Source organism: Myripristis murdjan, chromosome 3 (assembly GCF_902150065.1).
Source record: "Myripristis murdjan chromosome 3, fMyrMur1.1, whole genome shotgun sequence".
Classification (NCBI taxonomy): Eukaryota; Metazoa; Chordata; class Actinopteri; order Holocentriformes; family Holocentridae; genus Myripristis; species Myripristis murdjan.
The window spans coordinates 19,884,106-19,902,092 of record NC_043982.1 but is presented as its reverse complement, the minus strand read 5'-3'; the positions used below and the strand labels follow the sequence as shown (position 1 = coordinate 19,902,092).

Here is a 17,987-nt window from a genome sequence, read left to right as displayed (position 1 = left end):
TGTAACTTCCCGGCTTCCTCATAATGTAAGACGTCGCACTGGAATGACAAACACGTAAAAACCACATAAGCCTCTTTGTCAACACAAAGCACAAGTAAATACACACTTGGGTGTACAACTATACAAACTACAAGAGGAGAATTGAAAGACATTGAGACAACATGTTTTCACACATTAGATATTTATTTGGTAAATAACTGTTTAAAAATAGAAACATTTATCTAAAACACATGCACATCATCAGAAATAAACACATCTGAACTCACAATGAATGAGTAAAATATAACACAGGGCCCGTGAGCAGAGAAGCAGCTTCATTGGTGACATTAGTGACACGGTGACACTGTTAAAAAGGCCTTATCTCGTCATTTGTTCATTCTTAGAAATGCATTTCAGTCATGATGACAGTCTGCCTCGGTGCTGCTACCCCTCTCTGTTTCATCTCATTGTTTTGGATCACCCCGCAGGACTAAGGACATCGGGTGATCGATTGCAATTGCAGTGCTAGTTTGAAGAACGACACTGTGGTTATTGGATGTTTGGCCGTGGTTTGAGAATAAGCTTCCCCGTCTGTGAATAGACAAAAAGACAAGCGTTAAAGCCCACAAATCAGTGCTAAAGGGATTAAAAAAATGTCTGAATGAGCAGAAAAGTTGTGTCAACTCACGTCATCACAGGACATGTTGTATTCTGCTAAAACTGTCCGACAGCGAGCAGCGATACTGAAGGGTCAGAGGTCAAAGATGCAAACCAAAATATCAAACTATTGAGCCAGCAGACAATACCTGGTCCCGATGACAGGTTATGTCACAGCATATAAGAGCAGTGTGTACCAGGCTCATGCAAGCTGTTGCCTGGTGTTGTTTTCCACAGCTTCAAAATCTTTTCTCTTAAATGTAAGCCGGTAAACCTGTCATTAATGCAGTTGTTGCAGTACAGTACTGTGCAGCAATAACAACACAAGGAGGTCTTTTCAAAAATCACAATAAGTAAACCCCTCTAGAATATTTTAATAGTTACCCAGATGAATTATGTACTGTATGGAGAAAAAAAATTCAAAGTAGTGTACATGCATAATGAAAAACATGACAAAGCGAGAAAAATTCACTGCTCGCTCTCAGGTTACCACAGAACATGGCAGAGCATCCTACTCTATATTTAATAAAGAGTGGCTATCTGTGCTTTATGTGAGTTGCCATTATAGATGAAACTTTTTTTGAGCAGCATGCTTTGCTTAAATGACCTATAGTATAACAGCATTTGTTAACTAAAAATGCATCCCATGCGATCAACGCCACAATAGCGGTCTGACAAAATGTGACAAGATGCAACTGAACGTGAACTGAAATACACACAGAAGGATACATTGATGGTGCCACAACTCGTTTGTGTATTCCAGCGAAGAACAGAGCTATTAGAGTGATACAGCTGATAGTGAAGAACGGATGGTTCCACAGTGATGAAAAGAATGACACCTGCACGAGGGAAACATCAACATATTACATGCTGTCAACAATGTAAACCATGACGTCAAGTCACAAACCTCCTCCACTTATAAAGAATTTATTGAAGAAAAGGTGAAATACAAGCTGAAAAGATAAATAATGTGGTCTAAAGGGAAATGTGATCATACCATTGCATCTAGCATACATGTGGCAGATAATATGGCCATTTCAGTTGAAAACATAAATAAGTGGCACATGACAACACAGGTGAAAAAGTAACCTTGGTACCTTCTGTGTATCGGGGTCTATCAACCAGTTCCAGGCCCCAGTGGCCGTACAGACAGACACCACGATCAAAATCACTGGGGAAAAAAAAAGAAAGAAATGCAAATGAAACACAGCACAAGAACATCAAATTATCACCATATCAATGGCCTGTGGCTTGGCTCACAAACATACTGTTAACTCTAATGTTTCCAGGGCAAATTCCTGTCTCACCATTGTACTTAGGGAATTATTATTGCTATTATTTTTAATGTCAGGCAGTCAAAGGATATCAAACACTGGTTTTGTCAGTCATCCACAAACACACAGTTACTTACTTCGCCACCGGCCTGTTGCAGGTTGCAAGCAGGAGACATACTCTGTCAATCTTCTCTCAAAGGCCTTCAGGTCTGGCAACAAGGAGGGACATGTGCATGCATTTTAATTCATGTCAATATAATGCACACTGTTCAGCTGTAGCCTGTGTATTTCCACCCCCTGAATACACAGGTGACAGAGGCAGCAACATCCCCAACAACAGAGAGATGGCTGTAGCTAGCTGACATGTCCTGTTAGTAATGCACCCTGCCCTCTCAGGAGATAGTGTGAGATTTATAGTTAGCGGGTTACCGATGTCAAAGTCGCTACTGGCAAATAAGATGGCTGGAGGGAAAAAAAAAAAAAAAAAAAAAAAAAAACACGAAAGGAAGCTAATTGGAAATTTTGAATTTTAGATGAAATTTAGCTAGCAAGCTACTACTGAGTGTCACTGACAGAGAGTGAAGCCTGGCTGCTATGTCCGGGAGAAACCATGGGAGGTAGCTGTACTATAAACTAAATGAAAGTATGTGCTCGGTCTAATAAGCTATTAATGTGGCTAACAGGCGAGCTAACAGATGAGAGCAGTCGAGCTAGCTGCTGCCTTCACGTCTCTGCTGAGGGCTGTGGTTTGGAGCCTCTTTACCCCTGACAACAGAAACACCCCACAAATCAGAGACCGAGTGTAAACATGGCTGATTTAACTGGCATGTTGGTTACCTTCGGCTTGTTCCAGGGAATTCATGTCTGACCCTCCTGGCACTCAGACGCCTGTCCGTCCCGGCAGCCTGCTGCTGGCCGAGCTGCTGCTCCCCTCGGCCCACAGGCCAGGCCCTTATCCAATCAGCACCCGCTGCTTCCGCAAACTGAAACACGATTGGCTTACAGGCTAAGAGGCGGTACATCCGCTGACGTACTTCCGCTGAGTAGAGGAGCGTCGTAGTTCTCAAGCTGCTCATGACTGCAGTGTACGGCTGATAAAAGCAGAAACTGCTGCAGTGGGAGCACAGGCTGCGTTCACACTGCGGCTTACAGCGATTCATGAATCATTTATTATCACATCTCATCTGTGTTTATCCTTCGACTGTTCATGTCATATCTGCATGTGGCCCGTATCTGACGTCAGTGTGGACCACAGACTGTACAAGAGTCTTTATACTGTCTATGGTGTGGGCAGAGCTCACGTGCACACATTTACCAGTATGCATGCCGACCAACTCATGTCGTGTTAAAACCCTGATGTGTTCACACACACTTCACATCAGAAAGCTATTTGATTTGAGACCACGTGGTCTCTATTCAGTCAGTACAAAGTGGCCTACATCTGATTTTTTTCCCCCTCAAATACGTGACACAGATCTGATTTTTCTACCCATCTGAACAGCAAATAAATAAATAAATTAATTAATTAATTAATAAAAACAAATCTGACATTTCAGTTCTGATTTGGGCCCTTTCATATGTGGTCCTAATTCAGATATGTATCTGTGACGCTGCATGAATGCTCAGATCAGATCTCATATTTGTTTGTTTTCTGTTTGTTTGTTTTTTAGACTATAGTCTGACAGTGATGTGAACATGATCACATTACTGTCAGAGCTTCATCATTCATTCATTGTCAGCAGAGGTTGTCAAAACTAAATTTGGAAGCTTGCAGCACCAATGACAGGGAGCCTGCAGATTTAATTGATATATGGGAAGATGATTCAATCAAAGCCTTTTTTGCCTTCTTGTCCTCAGCCTGTACAGCTGATGGACTGCCACCACACCACTGTTACCACAGTAAACAATTCAAGAAATGAATGCCTGCACCGTTATTTCATCAAGTGTGATGATGGAATGCCGTGTCAATGACATTTCTTGTTGTTCAGCAGCATACTTGATAAAAATGTGTGCCTGCTGGGTCATGGCAGAGGTCTGTCCACACTGATGTCAGAGATGGGTCACATACAAAGATGATGTGAACAATCAGATCAGAGAACAAATCAAGTTTGGTCACTTGGCCACTGTGTGGGCATGGCCCATGTGAAAGTGGCCCAAACCTGATTATAAAATTGGGTTCACACTGCTCAGAAAAACACCATGAAAACAGAAAATCTGCATTATTCACTTAAGTTGTTGCGTGTTCTTCATGGCAAGCTGTTTGTTGTTCGCACAACTGATGCAAGATGCACTTGAATTTTCATCTGAAGCATAGCTCTTGTTTTTTAGAAAGATGATTTGACTCATGTAAAGGTTTGGCACCCAACTCAGAAATACAGGGTGTCCATAAAGTCTCTTTACAATTTAACAAATTTTTTACAAAAGCACATGAATAGACAAATCTGTGGAAAATATTGCAAAATGAGGAGTAGATATTGAAGTTGTTTTTGTTTTTTGTTTTTTTTGTCTCAATTAATACACCTCTATATGGGCACCATTAGTTGCACGAAGCACATCAAGAGGGTACTTGATTTCTTGCCATGTTCGCTGTATCATAGCCTCATCAATAGTGGCAATGGCATCAGTGATCTTTTGCTTCAGGTTGTTGATGTCCAATGTGATTAAAAACTTTGATAACCACTGAGTATCACTGAGAATCTGATTAACATATCTCATCAATTGCTTTTGTAATAGATTTTTTAAATTGTAAAGAGACTTTATGGACACCCTGTATAAAGAAACAGCATAAGCTGATAATATTGATTATTAGAACATGCCTATCCAAGGCTAGTGATGTGGTAAATAAAAATCTAGGTGGTGATAATCATAAGACACTTTGACTAACTACATAAGCAATAAATAAATAAATAAAATTCCAGGAGTGTTAATTCAGTTTATTTTCACTTTAATAGTCATATACACAAAATTCTACTATTTTAATGCTACTTAAGATGATGTGGGTCAGTGATAAAAAATGTGACATTAAGATTTTTGTCAACTCTAAAAACAAGAGTGAACTGTCATTTGAGCAAATTTACAGTCACAGCATTACTTTATATACAATTTAAAGGAAAAATATGAAAAATCAAATCATCGTTACATGATATAAAATATATGTAATTATTCAGAAATCTGCTGCATCTGGTCAGTCATTATGTTATCGACACAGATGGTCATCATGGGAGTATGAGCAGGAACATAAAAGATAAGGGTTTTCATATTTTGTAGCATGCTTTCTTGTTTACTGGCACCAGTTTTTTGACCAATTTTACATTGAACTTTTCCCTCAGATATTCCTCCACCTCATCATCTTTTATGTTTCTAATCTCTAGAAGATCAACACCTTCCTCGGGTCGGAAGGTGACCTCAGTGTAAGTCCAGCCGATGAGGGCTCTGAACCCCGTGGGTGTTTGCAGAGAGCAGATGGATTTATTCGTGAAAAGTGAACTTGGATCTGTCTGAAGATTGTTGGTTGTCTCGAGGAAATGGTCGACACCCCGGGGCAACAAGGTGAAGCTGTAGATAACCTTGATTTGGCTCTTATCCACTAGATCTGAGTTGGAAAAGTCTGGATTCAAAATCTCAGGCCTCCTGCCGGTCTTCTCCAGCACCCACACCTCTCCCTTTTCTACGAGACGAAAGACACCGGGCGGCTGAGGTTGATCCTTTCCGGACACGAGCTCCAGAGGCTCCCAAATCTGGCAAGACACCCCGAAGCTTACATCTGCAATGTAGGCCTGGCCGTCGATGACGATCTTGTTGATGAGATGAGATTCCATGGGGTTGAAGTCATTAATCATGCTGTTGAAAACCCTCGAGCCCAGTGTCGTGGGGTTGTAGCCCAGCTCTGTCAGCACCCACCCAAACAGCAGGTTGTTCTCGCAGCACCAGCCCCCGCGACCGCTCCGCACAATTTTGTCGTAGATTACCTCAAGGTCCATGGTGTTCCTCTCCCCACAGTGAATGCTGAGGTTTTCAAACGGAATTGTTAAGATGTGCTGCTTGTGGATCAAGTTCAGGGTTTCCAGGTCTGGTTTTTCGTATGGGCCACTGAACCCAATCCTTCTGAAGTACTCCTCCAAGTTCATCTTGCCCTATAAAACACGGGACATTTCAGAACAAACATTTATATGAGAACCAACATTTATAATCCTCATCTCAAGCGTCTCCAGGCCTAAAAATATTCTTTAACCAATCACAATTCCTTTATGTGGATTTAATATCTATGATTAGGGGTGTTATGGTTCATTATGTACATTAGAGAGAAAAATAACACTGTTCTCTGTACTTTTCCAGTCAGAGATTTGGGATAACAATATGAAATCAACAAATATTCTTTCAAAGGGAAAGTCTACTTAGATTATTTAAAACAAAATTAAAAATACTTTCATTCATTAATTCTTCAGCTCAGTGTGTGGTTAAATGGCTTTCATACAGTGTTTGCCACACTGCACATTGTAGGGTGTATTGTGTGTTGAACAATTCAGTTTCATACCTCTAGCTCTGATACATGACATATCATGGCTTCCTTTTTTCTCTAATGAATCACCTTTTTTTTTTTGTTTACCACAGTAACCTGACTATGTTCACCTGTTCACTCTCTGTTTAAATGTTATAACACTGCTCACTCACTCTCTCACCTGCTCACCTGTAGTTCATGTCCATATTTTAATAGTATTATATGTTTATTTGATTATCTTTGTTTATCCTTAAGAATGGACATTTATTGAGTAATATGACTTATTGTGTTGTGTGTTAAGTCTCTAACGACTTATGTTTGTTTTCTTTCACCGGATAAGAATTTAATTTAGTCTCCATATCAAGTTCAAGTTTATTTAGAGCCCTGAAATCACTGTTTACAATCTCAAAGGGCTTTATAAACACACAAGTTTACAAACAAACAAACAAAACAAAACAAAACAAAAAAAACTGACTTGAACCCTCATAACATGGAAGAAAAAACCCACAGATGAAGTAAGAGAAAAGGAAAGGAATCTAGAGATGGACCAAAAAGAGAGGCAACCCCTTCCAGACGGGCAAATTAACAAATCAAATTAGCCAATTAGACCAAACTGAAAAAATGTAGTCATACTCAATAACACCTATTTCAGAAGATAAATACAAAGTTTTATTAAGATACATTGATATTTGGACGGGGGGGTTATTTTATTTTATTTTGAAGTTCGATGCTTTGTCTGTCGCCTGACTTCCGGTCGGTGTATAATGTTGTCGGCTTACTGACCCAGCCCACACTTTCCAATGAAAGGCTCAAACACAGCCACAACCGTGGTTTGGAGAGGCAGAAATACAGTGAGAAGGTTGTCTTGTCAAGATCAGCTGCATTACACATTAACAGCCCCACTAGCGGCAGTATTTTATTAACCCATAGGTTAAAAGAATACCCGAGTAGTTATGCACTTCAATCTGGTCCCAAACCCAGGGTTTGGATATTGAAACCACATGCGCAATAGTCAGTTTGAGAGGACTAGGAGCTAAAATCCAAGTCGCATTAAACACACACACACACACACACACACACACACACACACACACACACACACACACACACACTGAGCTTGGCAAAATCATGACAAGAGCAACACATCAAATTAATAAAACCAACAGTCACGGAGTTGAGTTTAACTCAGAGCTTCTCTGTCCGGAATAAGACACAAAGTTAGCAGCTGTTTTCACTCGGCCAGCCTGGTCTGCAAGTTCAGGCACGTTTGTTTTAAGTTACGTAGACTATAATTCCAATGGGACCCCACCAAGATACTACATAACTTTTGAAGAAGCAAAACAAAACAAAACAAAACAAAAAAAAATCTAATTAATTAATTAATTAATTAGGCTACCTGACTCCGTGGTAGACTGAATTATTGTTTTGATGGAGTTGCCAAGAGACGCATATGCCCACCTTTGTTATGAAAGACAGGTCCTCTTGCCAAGCTGCGGAGCAGGCTGCTCGTTATGGCTGTCTTTTGCTACTGGGAAAACCTAAACCTAAAACTGAAAACTTGACTCCTTCAGTGTCCTGTCGACTTTGTTCCTCCGCCAACGGGCAAAAGTTCATGTTATCCAATGCGGTCTGCAACTCTTGTGAAAGTCGAGTGTAAAAGCCTAACCGCTGTCAGGGTGAGCTGAGACGCTATTACACAACAGAGGAAGTCAGAGCTGCCAAGTTTTCAAAAAACCTTGGAGTGAGATTTGATTTCACGTTACACATTACAACGCGCTCAAGCATGATTGCCCCCGGTATGTACGTCATCACGTTTAAATACGACACACGCATGGCCCGACGTCATCATAAATCAATATAGGCCTAGTTCAAATACATTCATAATGTCTTCCTTTTAACTAAAAGACATTTCAGTCAGACATGGGATGTTTATTTACCTTGACAGTTTCGGAGGTAACTTCCTCCTTCTTCAGAAAGGTCCAACTGACAGCAGGAGCGGCACCTGTCAGATCCGGCAGACTGGGTGACCGGGTGGCCGCGCACCGTGCAGTGCCGCGGGCAGTGCCGGCCGGTGCTGGCGCGCGGTGCCGGCCAGCACCAGGTCTGCCGGATCTCCGCACACAGACTGCTGTACTTTCATTATAAACCGTCTTTTGTTTATCCGCGGTTGCAGCAGCACAGCGGACAATGACACAGACAACATGGTTGATTATTGATTGCGCCATTCGCAGGTAATCACACTGCCTGCATTAAACAATTTTGCAGAGGCAGGAGGAAAGTTGCATGATTTACGTTCGCGCACTGTGTGCGTGACCGTGCATGTGCTCGTGTATGCGCCCGTACCGCGCTGAAGCACACCCCATCCAACCGTGCCAGAGCGGGGGAAGTGTACTGTATTCAAGCACAGAACGGAGCGATCACACCAGTCTGTCAGACTGGGAATGGGCGGCTCGCCCCGGGGTATTATAAATGCAGGTTAAATACGGGAAATTTACGGGAAAATACTAATACGGGAGGGGGCCGGGAAAGGAGGGTAAAATACGGGAAAATCCCGTCCGAAACGGGATACTTGACAGATATGAACTTATGCCGAACCCTAATCTTAGCAAATAATCCAAAATGATCACTTAAAATGTGAAAATATCCTTCGCCTACCTGGGAAAAATGTGCCTCCAGCTAGGGGCTGTGTGTTGTACTGCGAGCAGTTTCGGCTCTGTCACAAACCCAGGAACAAATTATCTGACTTTGTTGATTTTAGACCGCACCCACTGTCTTATCCTGTCCAAACAGACCATTTACTTTATAATCAAGTCTAACTATGCATGAATATGGACATTATTTATTTTATACTTTGAAGTAGAGGAATTCTGAGGAAATTAATCATCTATCTATCTTTTCCATCCATCTATCTATAGCCTATCTGCTCTCCTCACTTCACATTGAAACACTCTTGCATGGAATTTCTCAGTAGTTGTAGCCTAATAAACCCCTCAGACAAAGCATCCAAAACTATTGCATATTCTTCTGATGAAGGCCTAAAAGGCAAACCAAATGTGTGAACTTGACTGTATGTTAGTAAATAAACATTTGTATTCAGAAGCTGTCAGCCTGACAATTTTGTATTCACATTTAAGCAAGAATTCCAAACAACCCAATAAGAATAAACACCTGCATAGAGCATCTTATCAAGTTCCTTACCTATGATAGGTGGTACATCAAGAGATAAATTAAATGTACAGACAGATTTTTTGTTTTCAATTGTCACCACTGTTTCATGGGGCATCACAGCTCTATTGCTTGTCTGCAAAAGGATGTAATTCATCCAAAAATATCTCCTTCACACTTCAAAACCTTTGTATTGTAGCAGTAAAATGGCCAATGCCATCAAAATTAAAAATTGTTTGTCATCTTGTGAGCTGTGCTGATCAAATGTTTAGATACATTTTTTTTTTCACCATGGCAGTCAGCCCTGGAAATGTTTCTTATATACAAAGCTCTGTTTTCTTCTGCTTTCTGTGACACTGACTGTTTACAGTACTATACAAGACTGTCAGTTTTGTATCACACTGAGCTGTTTAGATTCTAGTTTCGTCAGTAGGTACTAGGATGTTAACTGAGAAAAGTCAATACTATAAAATACTGTAGCACACAGAAAAGGGATATGCAGATTTGCATGTATACAGTAAATGTATTTATGTAGCCGTGTGTTACATGTATTGTAAACAGAAGATTGACATTCAATCTTTCATGTAAAGTCATATACAGTGAAAAATGTCGCCCCTACCACCACTGTACATTCTTTCTCCTCTTCTTCCTCTTCCACGGGCATGTAGCTGCTGTTCAGGGTATTCCTCCATGTTCAAACATGGTAGAGATTATGCTGCGGGCAACCTGTCCACTTCACTGGTTGATTGATTGTTTGTGATTCCTGGTTCATGACTGTCACTTGGCAGGAAATTTGCCAATTTAACAAACATCACAAACATCCCATCTCATAGATGTTGATGGAAGATACATGTATATCTGACAGATGTTGATAATTGAATGGATCATTTTGCATGTGGTGGCTCAAACGATGAAAAAATGTTTCAAAGAGTGAAAATTTTACTGAGACTCAACCCATCAGTCTTGATCAGCAAGCCATGTGCAACTGGTTATTGTGCAAACAGGAGACAGTTGTACTTTTTCTTTTGCACATGTGAAGAAAACACACATTCAAATGTGGTGTGAACAACAAACTAACTAGATTTGAAATTCCTGTTTTTCAGTTTGTAATATCATAATTTGGATAACAATTAAAAATAAGAAATGACTTTTTGGACAATACTATATTTAGGTTGTCAACAAGGCACATAAAGTACCAAAAAAAAAGGTACATTTGAAGGTAACGGGGTGTTAACTTTAAATACAACCTCCTTTACATGAAAACAAAGATTGCATTTTATGAGCAGTCCCTTGTGAAAATACAGACGACTGTGTGTGTTGTTGGCATTTTTTTTTTTTTTTTTTTTACAGGTATGCTATGAAAAGCACAGTTGCCAAACACACTTGTTTAGTAGGCCTGGATAGCATTTCACTATCATTTTACTGTACCAATAACAAAAAGTATTTTGGTACCTTTTAAAATGATCTCTTTAATTAGTGAGCGTAATGCACGCTCTCTTCGAGGTGGTAACTTTCATGCTATTAATTTGAAGGCCACATCACTTTATTTCCGGAGTGATTCCGCCCGTTATTTGTTGCCCATGCTGTCGCTGTCGGTCTCAAACGCTCGTATAGCTCCGCCCAAGGAAGTGGAGAGCAGTGTTACCTGTTACCCAAGAGATATTTCACTCCTTTTTAACCCCGGCGAATGTTGAGGTTAGTAGTCTACCACCACTGAACAGATACACTTAAACATTTTGCCCTCCAGGGTGTGTGTGATCATTTTTTTTTTGGGTTAGGTGATGACGTCGCATGCTGAATCTACCCTTCACTTAGAATAAGTACAGCCTACATTCACGCTGGAATAAATTTACATGTGCTCTGCAGCCATAACACATAACACAACACATCTGTAAGTTCATTTGGGATTGTTGCATAGCTGTGGACAGTTTAAGCGATATCATGCTATTAAAGCCTTGAACACGACAAGGTCACACTGTTGGATACACTTCAAATGCTAAGTCTATCTGCTGTTAAGTCTATATTGTAATGTAGAATGTAATATGGTTTACAGGAATGCATTTTCTCTGTGTAGCCTTCTTTGTGTGTGTGTGTGTGTGTGTGTGTGTGTGTGTGTGTGTGTGTGTGTGTGTGAAAATAGAAACATTTGTAACCATATAACATTTTTCAGTTCTATGTTTGTTCGTTTGTTTTTGATTGCTTTTACAGGATCGCCCTCCAGCGATGGGAAATACGCGAACAGACACGTTTTTGATCACCGGGGGAAGCGGGTATTTTGGTTATCGGTAAGCACCTTTTCATATGAGAAAGATAGTTCAAGTTCGGTTTGTAGGCAGGCGTGCAGTATGGTTGCATCGATTAGCCCAGTGCGGTAATACTGCTTGTCACCACAAGGTGGCGCTATCACTCAAGCTATCTCAGCGGGCTCTGCCTAACGCAAGTTTAGACCATTCACTGCATTGGACGGCAGAGTTGTCAATAAGCCTTATGTTCAGGTTGGATTTAAGTGAAATGATACAAGATTCAAAATGATAAAAACAGACAAATTATTCTGTTTATGGTGTAAAATTATTTTGTGCACTCCTGTTCAGTCAGTGAATTGTGCTGAATTGATGCTTGGGATTCATCAGTTAGATAATACATTAACAAGCCTTTTTTCTCTGTAGCCTTGCATGCTCGCTGCATAAAAAAGGAGCCAAAATCATTCTGTTTGATGTAGCCCCACCAAGCCAAGGAGCACCAGAGGGCATCGTATTCCTGCAGGGAGACATACGTGAATATGCACAAGTCGAGAAGGCTGTCTCTGGCGTGGACTGCGTGTTCCACATTGCCTCCTACGGCATGTCTGGCAGGGAGCAGCTGAATCGTCGCCTGATCGAGGCAGTGAATGTTCAAGGCACAGAAAACGTCCTGAAGGCTTGTGTGGAGAAAGCCGTCCCCAGACTGGTTTACACTAGCACCTTCAACGTGGTGTTTGGAGGCCAAGTCATCGAAAATGGAGATGAGAGTCTTCCTTATTTACCTCTCCATCTCCACCCAGACCATTACTCCAGAACCAAGTCAATGGCTGAGATGGCAGTGATGAAAGCCAATGGTAGTGCACTGATGGATGGCAGTGGGGTGTTGAGAACCTGTGCCCTGCGTCCTGCGGGCATCTACGGCCCTGGAGAGCAGAGGCACCTGCCCAGGATAGTTGGCTACATAGAGAAGGGGATCTTCAGGTTTGTTTATGGAAAACCCTGCAGCCTGGTGGAGTTTGTCCATGTGGACAACCTGGTGTCAGCACATGAGCTCGCTGCAGAGGCTCTGACCCCACAGCAGCAACACCGCTCCGCCGGTCAGGCCTACTTCATCTCAGACGGCAGGCCTGTCAACAACTTTGAGTTCTTCAGACCTCTGGTGGAGGGCTTGGGCTATCCTTTTCCCAAACTGCGCCTGCCTCTCGCTCTCATTTACTTCTTTGCCTTCCTCACAGAGATGACTCACCACCTCGTCGGCCCCCTCTATAACTTCCAGCCATTGCTGACACGCACAGAGGTGTATAAAACCGGCGTGACACATTACTTTAGCATGGCAAAAGCCAAGGCAGAGCTCGGTTATGAGCCTCAGGAGCACAACCTGGACGAGGTTGTTCAATGGTTCAGAAGCAAGGGCCATGGGAAAAAGCCTCACAGCTCGTGCCTCAAACGGTTGCTATTAGATGGTCTGCTTGTTGCTGCTTTTGTTGCTATGGCCCTCTCTTACCTTCCTGTTGCTGGCAGTTGATGAGGACTGCATCATTGTGATGTTTTCAAACACATACATGTGAAGACTGATTCAGAACCAGGCTGTTTACATGCATTGGTGTGGCAAAAAGACACAGACACATTCTCTTTCTAAGTACTGATCTTTAATAAGGAGGTACACGTTTAATTACACATTAAGACCCAATGATTAGTGACATGTACTTTGCAGTAGATGTGAAAATAATGTTAGGATCTATACCAGCTTGACCTAATTCTCCATTTTGTGGTTGGTATGTCAACTGCTACCTCTTTTAAATCTACCTCTTTTGCTTTTGGACATAGATGTCTGTAGGGAGGCATCATAATGACCTATTCTACTTTTTTTTTGTTTTCATTTTTAGTGGACCTGCTTTATTTTAACTAAACAGCAATTTTCTCAAAACTGTAACAAATAAAACTCTTCAAATCAAATGTGTTTTTGTTTGTTTGTTTGTTTTAATTATTTGTTTTATTTTGGGTGATCAAACTGAAGTTAGAAGATTTGCAGAGAAATGTATTTTCTCCGATAGAGAACCCCACTTTCGGGTAGCTTGCACTGACTTTCAATTAAATAAATTACAATAAATCTTGTTTCTGATTCCAGATGTGATATTTCTCCAAGATTCATGGAGAGACAAAATTAGGGTCCTACATGTTGATCAAGTGTGATCAAAGACAACAAACAGGAAAATTTACCATGCTTGTTAAAGGGTCTCAGCTCAGTTATGTTATCCATATAACAGTCATAAGCAGTGAGTTACTCAATAAATGGGTTGGCAAACTGTGATTTCCATGCGTGACCCCCATTAAAAAAAACTAACTAAATAAATAAAATGAAATAAATCAATTTATGAAGTAGGCCTAACGTGTACGTTTATGTTCTTTACCTTGAAAGACCATAGGCTCATGTACCTTGTATTCAGTGCAGTTCAGGCTATATATTCTTTATTTTCATAATACAGCAACCTGTTATTTAAAAATGGGTTTTAGTGCATTTCGGTAGAGGTAGGTTTATTGTAATTACGTTGTTGCTGGGATACTTGCGCTGCATCTTTCTATTATTCGTTTTCTCGAGGACGCAGTAATTCTGAATTTTGTCTCTTAAAGATTTGTGTCGGACTAAAAAAAAAGGTGGGTAGTCTGAGTTTAAGGTGGGTTTGCCCACCATAGCACAAATCCCCTGACGCTCTCTCTCCCAGTATAAAAGAAGTCGGACCAGGTGAGGCGTGCTTTGTGCGCTGTTTTAGTCTGTCTGAGATGAATGCAGACGTCCCCTTCTTTCTAAACTATTCTCTTTTCAGAGCCGGCAGCCCCTTGCTGAGTTGGTCGCAATCATTGTTTCTCTGCAGCATTAACCACATTCCAGAGAGGCGCAGCGCATCCTGTCTCCATCCTCGCATTCCTTTTACGCAAACGAGTCCCCTACATAAAACTGTATTTTATTTATACTGCCGGGCACACGGTGTGCATAAACTTCTGCAGAGTGAATATTTACGGTGCATCCGATTATCCACTCGAATTTGATTCCTACAATAGAGCCCGTAAGGAAAATCTGGAGGAAAAACCAACAAGGGGAAATTCCTCCGCGCAGCGCGCCATTGACTGTAGAGACCTTTCAACTTAACAAAAACTGAAGTTGACAAACGTATCCCTGTCGGCTGAAACTGTGAGAAAGAGTTTGTTTTTTCGGTGAAGGGGGGAAAGAAGAAGAAGACGATGCGGCGCACGGAGGAGGTTTCTGAGCGCATTTGTGGTTTCGGTAAATGAGCGACGGCTGTAACGCGGCGTTTTGTTTTGATTTCCATGTGAAATGCAATTAGTGCTCTCCGGTCCTCGGTAGTTTGGCTCGCGGAGCGGAGCACACTCTCTGAACTTGTTTCACGCCTCGGGAGCAAAACATGGAGCATTATGAGGAAGATTTGGGACTCCGGGCCAGTAAATTGATGGAGGACCTTTCTTTATATGAGGCGTATAAAGATGGGATGTACAATGCAAGGAGAGACTTGGTGATTAACCCTGATTTGGATTTCTCGGCTCCGGCAGTCGCGGAGCATAAAAGTAAGCCAATGAATGGCACCTCTGTGCTTCACGAGCAGCATCACACAGTGGAGAATTACACGTCTGGGAATAAAGTGTACACCGCGGCTCCGGTGCGCCCCGTGAACGGCAACCGGACCGTTCCTGTGGATTTTTGTGCCCCTCAAAGAGACGCGGTATTTAATAACGATGAGAGCTGTTGCACCAAATCCGAAGTGGCTTTGCCGTGTTATAGCGGCGCTTCCGAGAGGCACAGGAGGTACTCACTGGAGGTGCAGGGCCACAGGTACAGCACCGGCTCTGCTTTCGACGGCGTACCTCTCAACAAGCCGGTAGCTCTGCCTGGCAACAGGTGCAACAGTGTCTGCATCACCACTAACCATGACGGGAGATACAACGCGACCAGTCCGCGGTCCAGCTTGGCATCGTCTCTGTCCTCACAGGAGCAGAGCAAGCATGCCAGCCCGAGGTCGAGCATCAGCAGCCCGCGCACTAGTTTGGTGGTACCGGGCCAGGACAGGTATACGAGCCCCAGGTCTAGCTTGGTGCACTGTGAAGGCAGCAGTGTCCTCAGCCCCAGATCCAGCTATGCAAGCACAGCCAGCGACACGAGTAAGCACTCCAGCCCCAGGGCCAGTCTCAACAGCTACGACTGCTGCAGCAAGCCCAGCAGCAACCGAACCAGCGGCATCAGCATGGGCTACGACCAGAGGCACACCAGTCCCAGGTCGAGTACGGCAAGCCAGTACTCGTTCACTACCAGCCCGAGATCGAGCTACTCTGACTCTCGGTACGGGCCCGTGGGCAACCACGATCTGGACGGGGGGATTTTGCACGGAGCACCGCTGGCCAGTCCTCGATCCAGCATCTGCAGCCAGGACGGGAGTGCAAGGCCGGGCACCTCGGCCAACTGCGTGGTCAGTCCCCGGTCCAGCATCTCCAGTCACAGCTCCAGAAGTTCCCGCAGCTCCCGAGGGTCTATGAGCACCTACCCGGAGCTGCAGCTGCCCTCGCCCCGTTCCTCAATGCTTGGGAGCAGTTTACACGAAGACACGCTGCTGCATGACTTCTCGGACTCCAGCGGGGTCCAGAGCCGCGTCCACAACCCGGGGCTCTCGGCGGTGCCGGAGCCGCAGCAGCAGGTAGTTCAGACGGGGACGAGCGCAGAGATGACCGCGGGCTCTCCTTCTTCGTTTGGTTATGGGGTTTCCTCGAAAACAAGTGTCTCCGGCCAGAGGTTTAAACTACCTTACCAGGTAACCCCGAGCCGGGAAAGCGGTCCAAGCCAGGCGGAGAGAAGGCTGGAGGCGCTTACCTTGGAGCTAGAAAAGGAGTTAGAGATGCACATGAAAAAAGAATACTTTGGTAAGTAACAGCGACTTTGTGAAGTTTGTGTTGTCAGATACTAGGGGCCACTATTACCTATTTGTGCAGCTATGCATTAAAGGTATCAGAAATGCAAACTAATTGAATTAAATTAAGCAAATAAAGTGTCATTTTTACTAATTTCCATTCCGTTTTAACGTTTCTTATTTAGACTAAAGAGAGAATGGACACCCCCATGCCCATTAATATGGTAACTGTTTTGCATGAGGGTCATTGTGAAATTTCAGCTGGGGGGGGGGGGGGGGGGGGGGGGTTATTCCAACCAGACTTGTGTACCAGACTTGTACACAAACACCAAAGGTAGAATCCAAGTTATTCCCTGCATTAACTCATTTCATTTAATAGCGGTTTGTTTTGAGTGCTTGGTCATGGAGAAGATGGAATGTTAGACTAAGTGGTTTATTTACTGAGATTCTGACCTGCTTTGTTCATTAACTGGCTGGTTGCTGATTGGTTTAAAATACTGGGTTGGTCACATCAACCCAGCTCTAGGCCAATCATATCAGTGTGTTTTTTCCCCTTGGCATACACTTTCTTCCCAGGTCCCTGGGTGAGAGACCAGTGCTCTAGCCCTGACCTGACCCCTACACTGAAAACTACCAAGTAACACTTTAGCCTTTACAGTTCACTTGGAGAGCTCTGTATGTACCAGGAGAGAAATTGTCACAGCTGCAGTTTCATGTTTGTACTTCCATTAAAGGTTTACGTTGTCCATTATAAGTCCCACAAGTCTAAGCGCTTGATATGATTTCAAAATCTATGCTTGTCAGTCTAAGAATTGAGGCTGTTTTTGTTCATTTATGCCAAGTTCAAGGTTTTTAGCTGTCAGCAATAATGCCTTCCCTGTTCAGCTGATTTTTTTTTTTTTTTTTTATGTTAGATAAAAAATAATTTCTCCATGGCAACTACTGGGTAGATATGTGGTATGATCTAGTAGTGGTTTTATGAAGTATTGTAAATTTTGTCTGTATAACAACCTTGATGAGTGCCTACTTAAATTATGAAATCCTTAAGCCAACATCACTTCAACGACTGCAGAAACAACCTGTTGCAAAGTGTGGGTGTTTTTCATCAATACTTAGCGATATCTGCCTGCCGTGTGTGTAAAAAGCTCTTCATTTAGGAAACACAGCCATAGATTTGTCATCTCTTCAAGGTCTGTTTGCAACCTGTGCTTGCTACATTACCAACAACAGGTCCCTCTGTGGCAGATAAGAGTGCCTTTTG

At 42.6% G+C, this 17,987-nt stretch overlaps 4 protein-coding genes across 5 annotated transcripts in view; 2 read left to right on the top strand and 2 right to left on the bottom strand.

Annotated features, from left to right (window-relative positions):
* Positions 1-162: 162 nt before the first annotated feature.
* cnep1r1 (CTD nuclear envelope phosphatase 1 regulatory subunit 1) lies at positions 163-2,899 on the bottom strand. Its single transcript, XM_030076372.1, has 6 exons — positions 2,748-2,899; positions 2,048-2,119; positions 1,734-1,807; positions 1,366-1,475; positions 668-722; positions 163-570 (listed from the first exon to the last, which is right to left on the bottom strand). The coding sequence occupies exons 1-6, from the start codon at positions 2,770-2,772 to the stop codon at positions 529-531; spliced, it is 378 nt and encodes a 125-aa protein (XP_029932232.1). The 5' UTR covers positions 2,773-2,899; the 3' UTR covers positions 163-528.
* A 1,929-nt stretch (positions 2,900-4,828) lies between these two features.
* LOC115357106 (arylamine N-acetyltransferase, pineal gland isozyme NAT-10) lies at positions 4,829-8,206 on the bottom strand. The gene is made up of 2 exons (XM_030048475.1): positions 7,867-8,206; positions 4,829-6,043 (listed from the first exon to the last, which is right to left on the bottom strand). The coding sequence occupies exon 2, from the start codon at positions 6,035-6,037 to the stop codon at positions 5,165-5,167; it is 873 nt and encodes a 290-aa protein (XP_029904335.1). The 5' UTR covers positions 6,038-6,043; positions 7,867-8,206; the 3' UTR covers positions 4,829-5,164.
* A 2,932-nt stretch (positions 8,207-11,138) lies between these two features.
* sdr42e1 (short chain dehydrogenase/reductase family 42E, member 1) lies at positions 11,139-13,769 on the top strand. 2 transcript variants are annotated; one of them, XM_030048473.1, is made up of 3 exons: positions 11,139-11,268; positions 11,782-11,858; positions 12,240-13,769. In XM_030048473.1, the coding sequence occupies exons 2-3, from the start codon at positions 11,797-11,799 to the stop codon at positions 13,336-13,338; spliced, it is 1,161 nt and encodes a 386-aa protein (XP_029904333.1). In that variant the 5' UTR covers positions 11,139-11,268; positions 11,782-11,796; the 3' UTR covers positions 13,339-13,769. The 2 variants fall into 2 exon arrangements, with proteins under 2 accessions (XP_029904333.1, XP_029904334.1); XM_030048474.1 differs by lacking the exon at positions 11,139-11,268 and adding an exon at positions 11,286-11,464.
* Positions 13,770-14,584: 815 nt separating this feature from the next.
* The window catches only part of wtip (WT1 interacting protein), a 42,179-nt gene continuing 38,776 nt past the window's right edge, over positions 14,585-17,987 (top strand). The window contains exon 1 of the mRNA XM_030046635.1: positions 14,585-16,739. Within this exon, the coding sequence (XP_029902495.1) occupies positions 15,236-16,739 (1,504 nt within the window). The 5' untranslated portion in view covers positions 14,585-15,235. The remainder of the gene's footprint in view (positions 16,740-17,987) is intronic.

Bases quoted from the DNA above. Each gene is read 5' to 3' on its own strand.
- cnep1r1 (XM_030076372.1), bottom strand. From the start codon at position 2,772: ATGAATTCCCTGGAACAAGCCGAAG. The intron at 1,476-1,733 runs GTACCAAGGTTA...TCCCTCGTGCAG, and splicing joins TAGACCCCGATACACAGAAG to GTGTCATTCTTTTCATCACT. The intron at 723-1,365 runs GTATCCTTCTGT...CTGACCCTTCAG, and splicing joins CGAGTTGTGGCACCATCAAT to TATCGCTGCTCGCTGTCGGA.
- LOC115357106 (XM_030048475.1), bottom strand. From the start codon at position 6,037: ATGAACTTGGAGGAGTACTTCAGAAGGATTGGGTTCAGTGGCCCATAC.
- sdr42e1 (XM_030048473.1), top strand. From the start codon at position 11,797: ATGGGAAATACGCGAACAGACACGTTTTTGATCACCGGGGGAAGCGGG. The intron at 11,859-12,239 runs GTAAGCACCTTT...TTTTCTCTGTAG, and splicing joins AGCGGGTATTTTGGTTATCG to CCTTGCATGCTCGCTGCATA.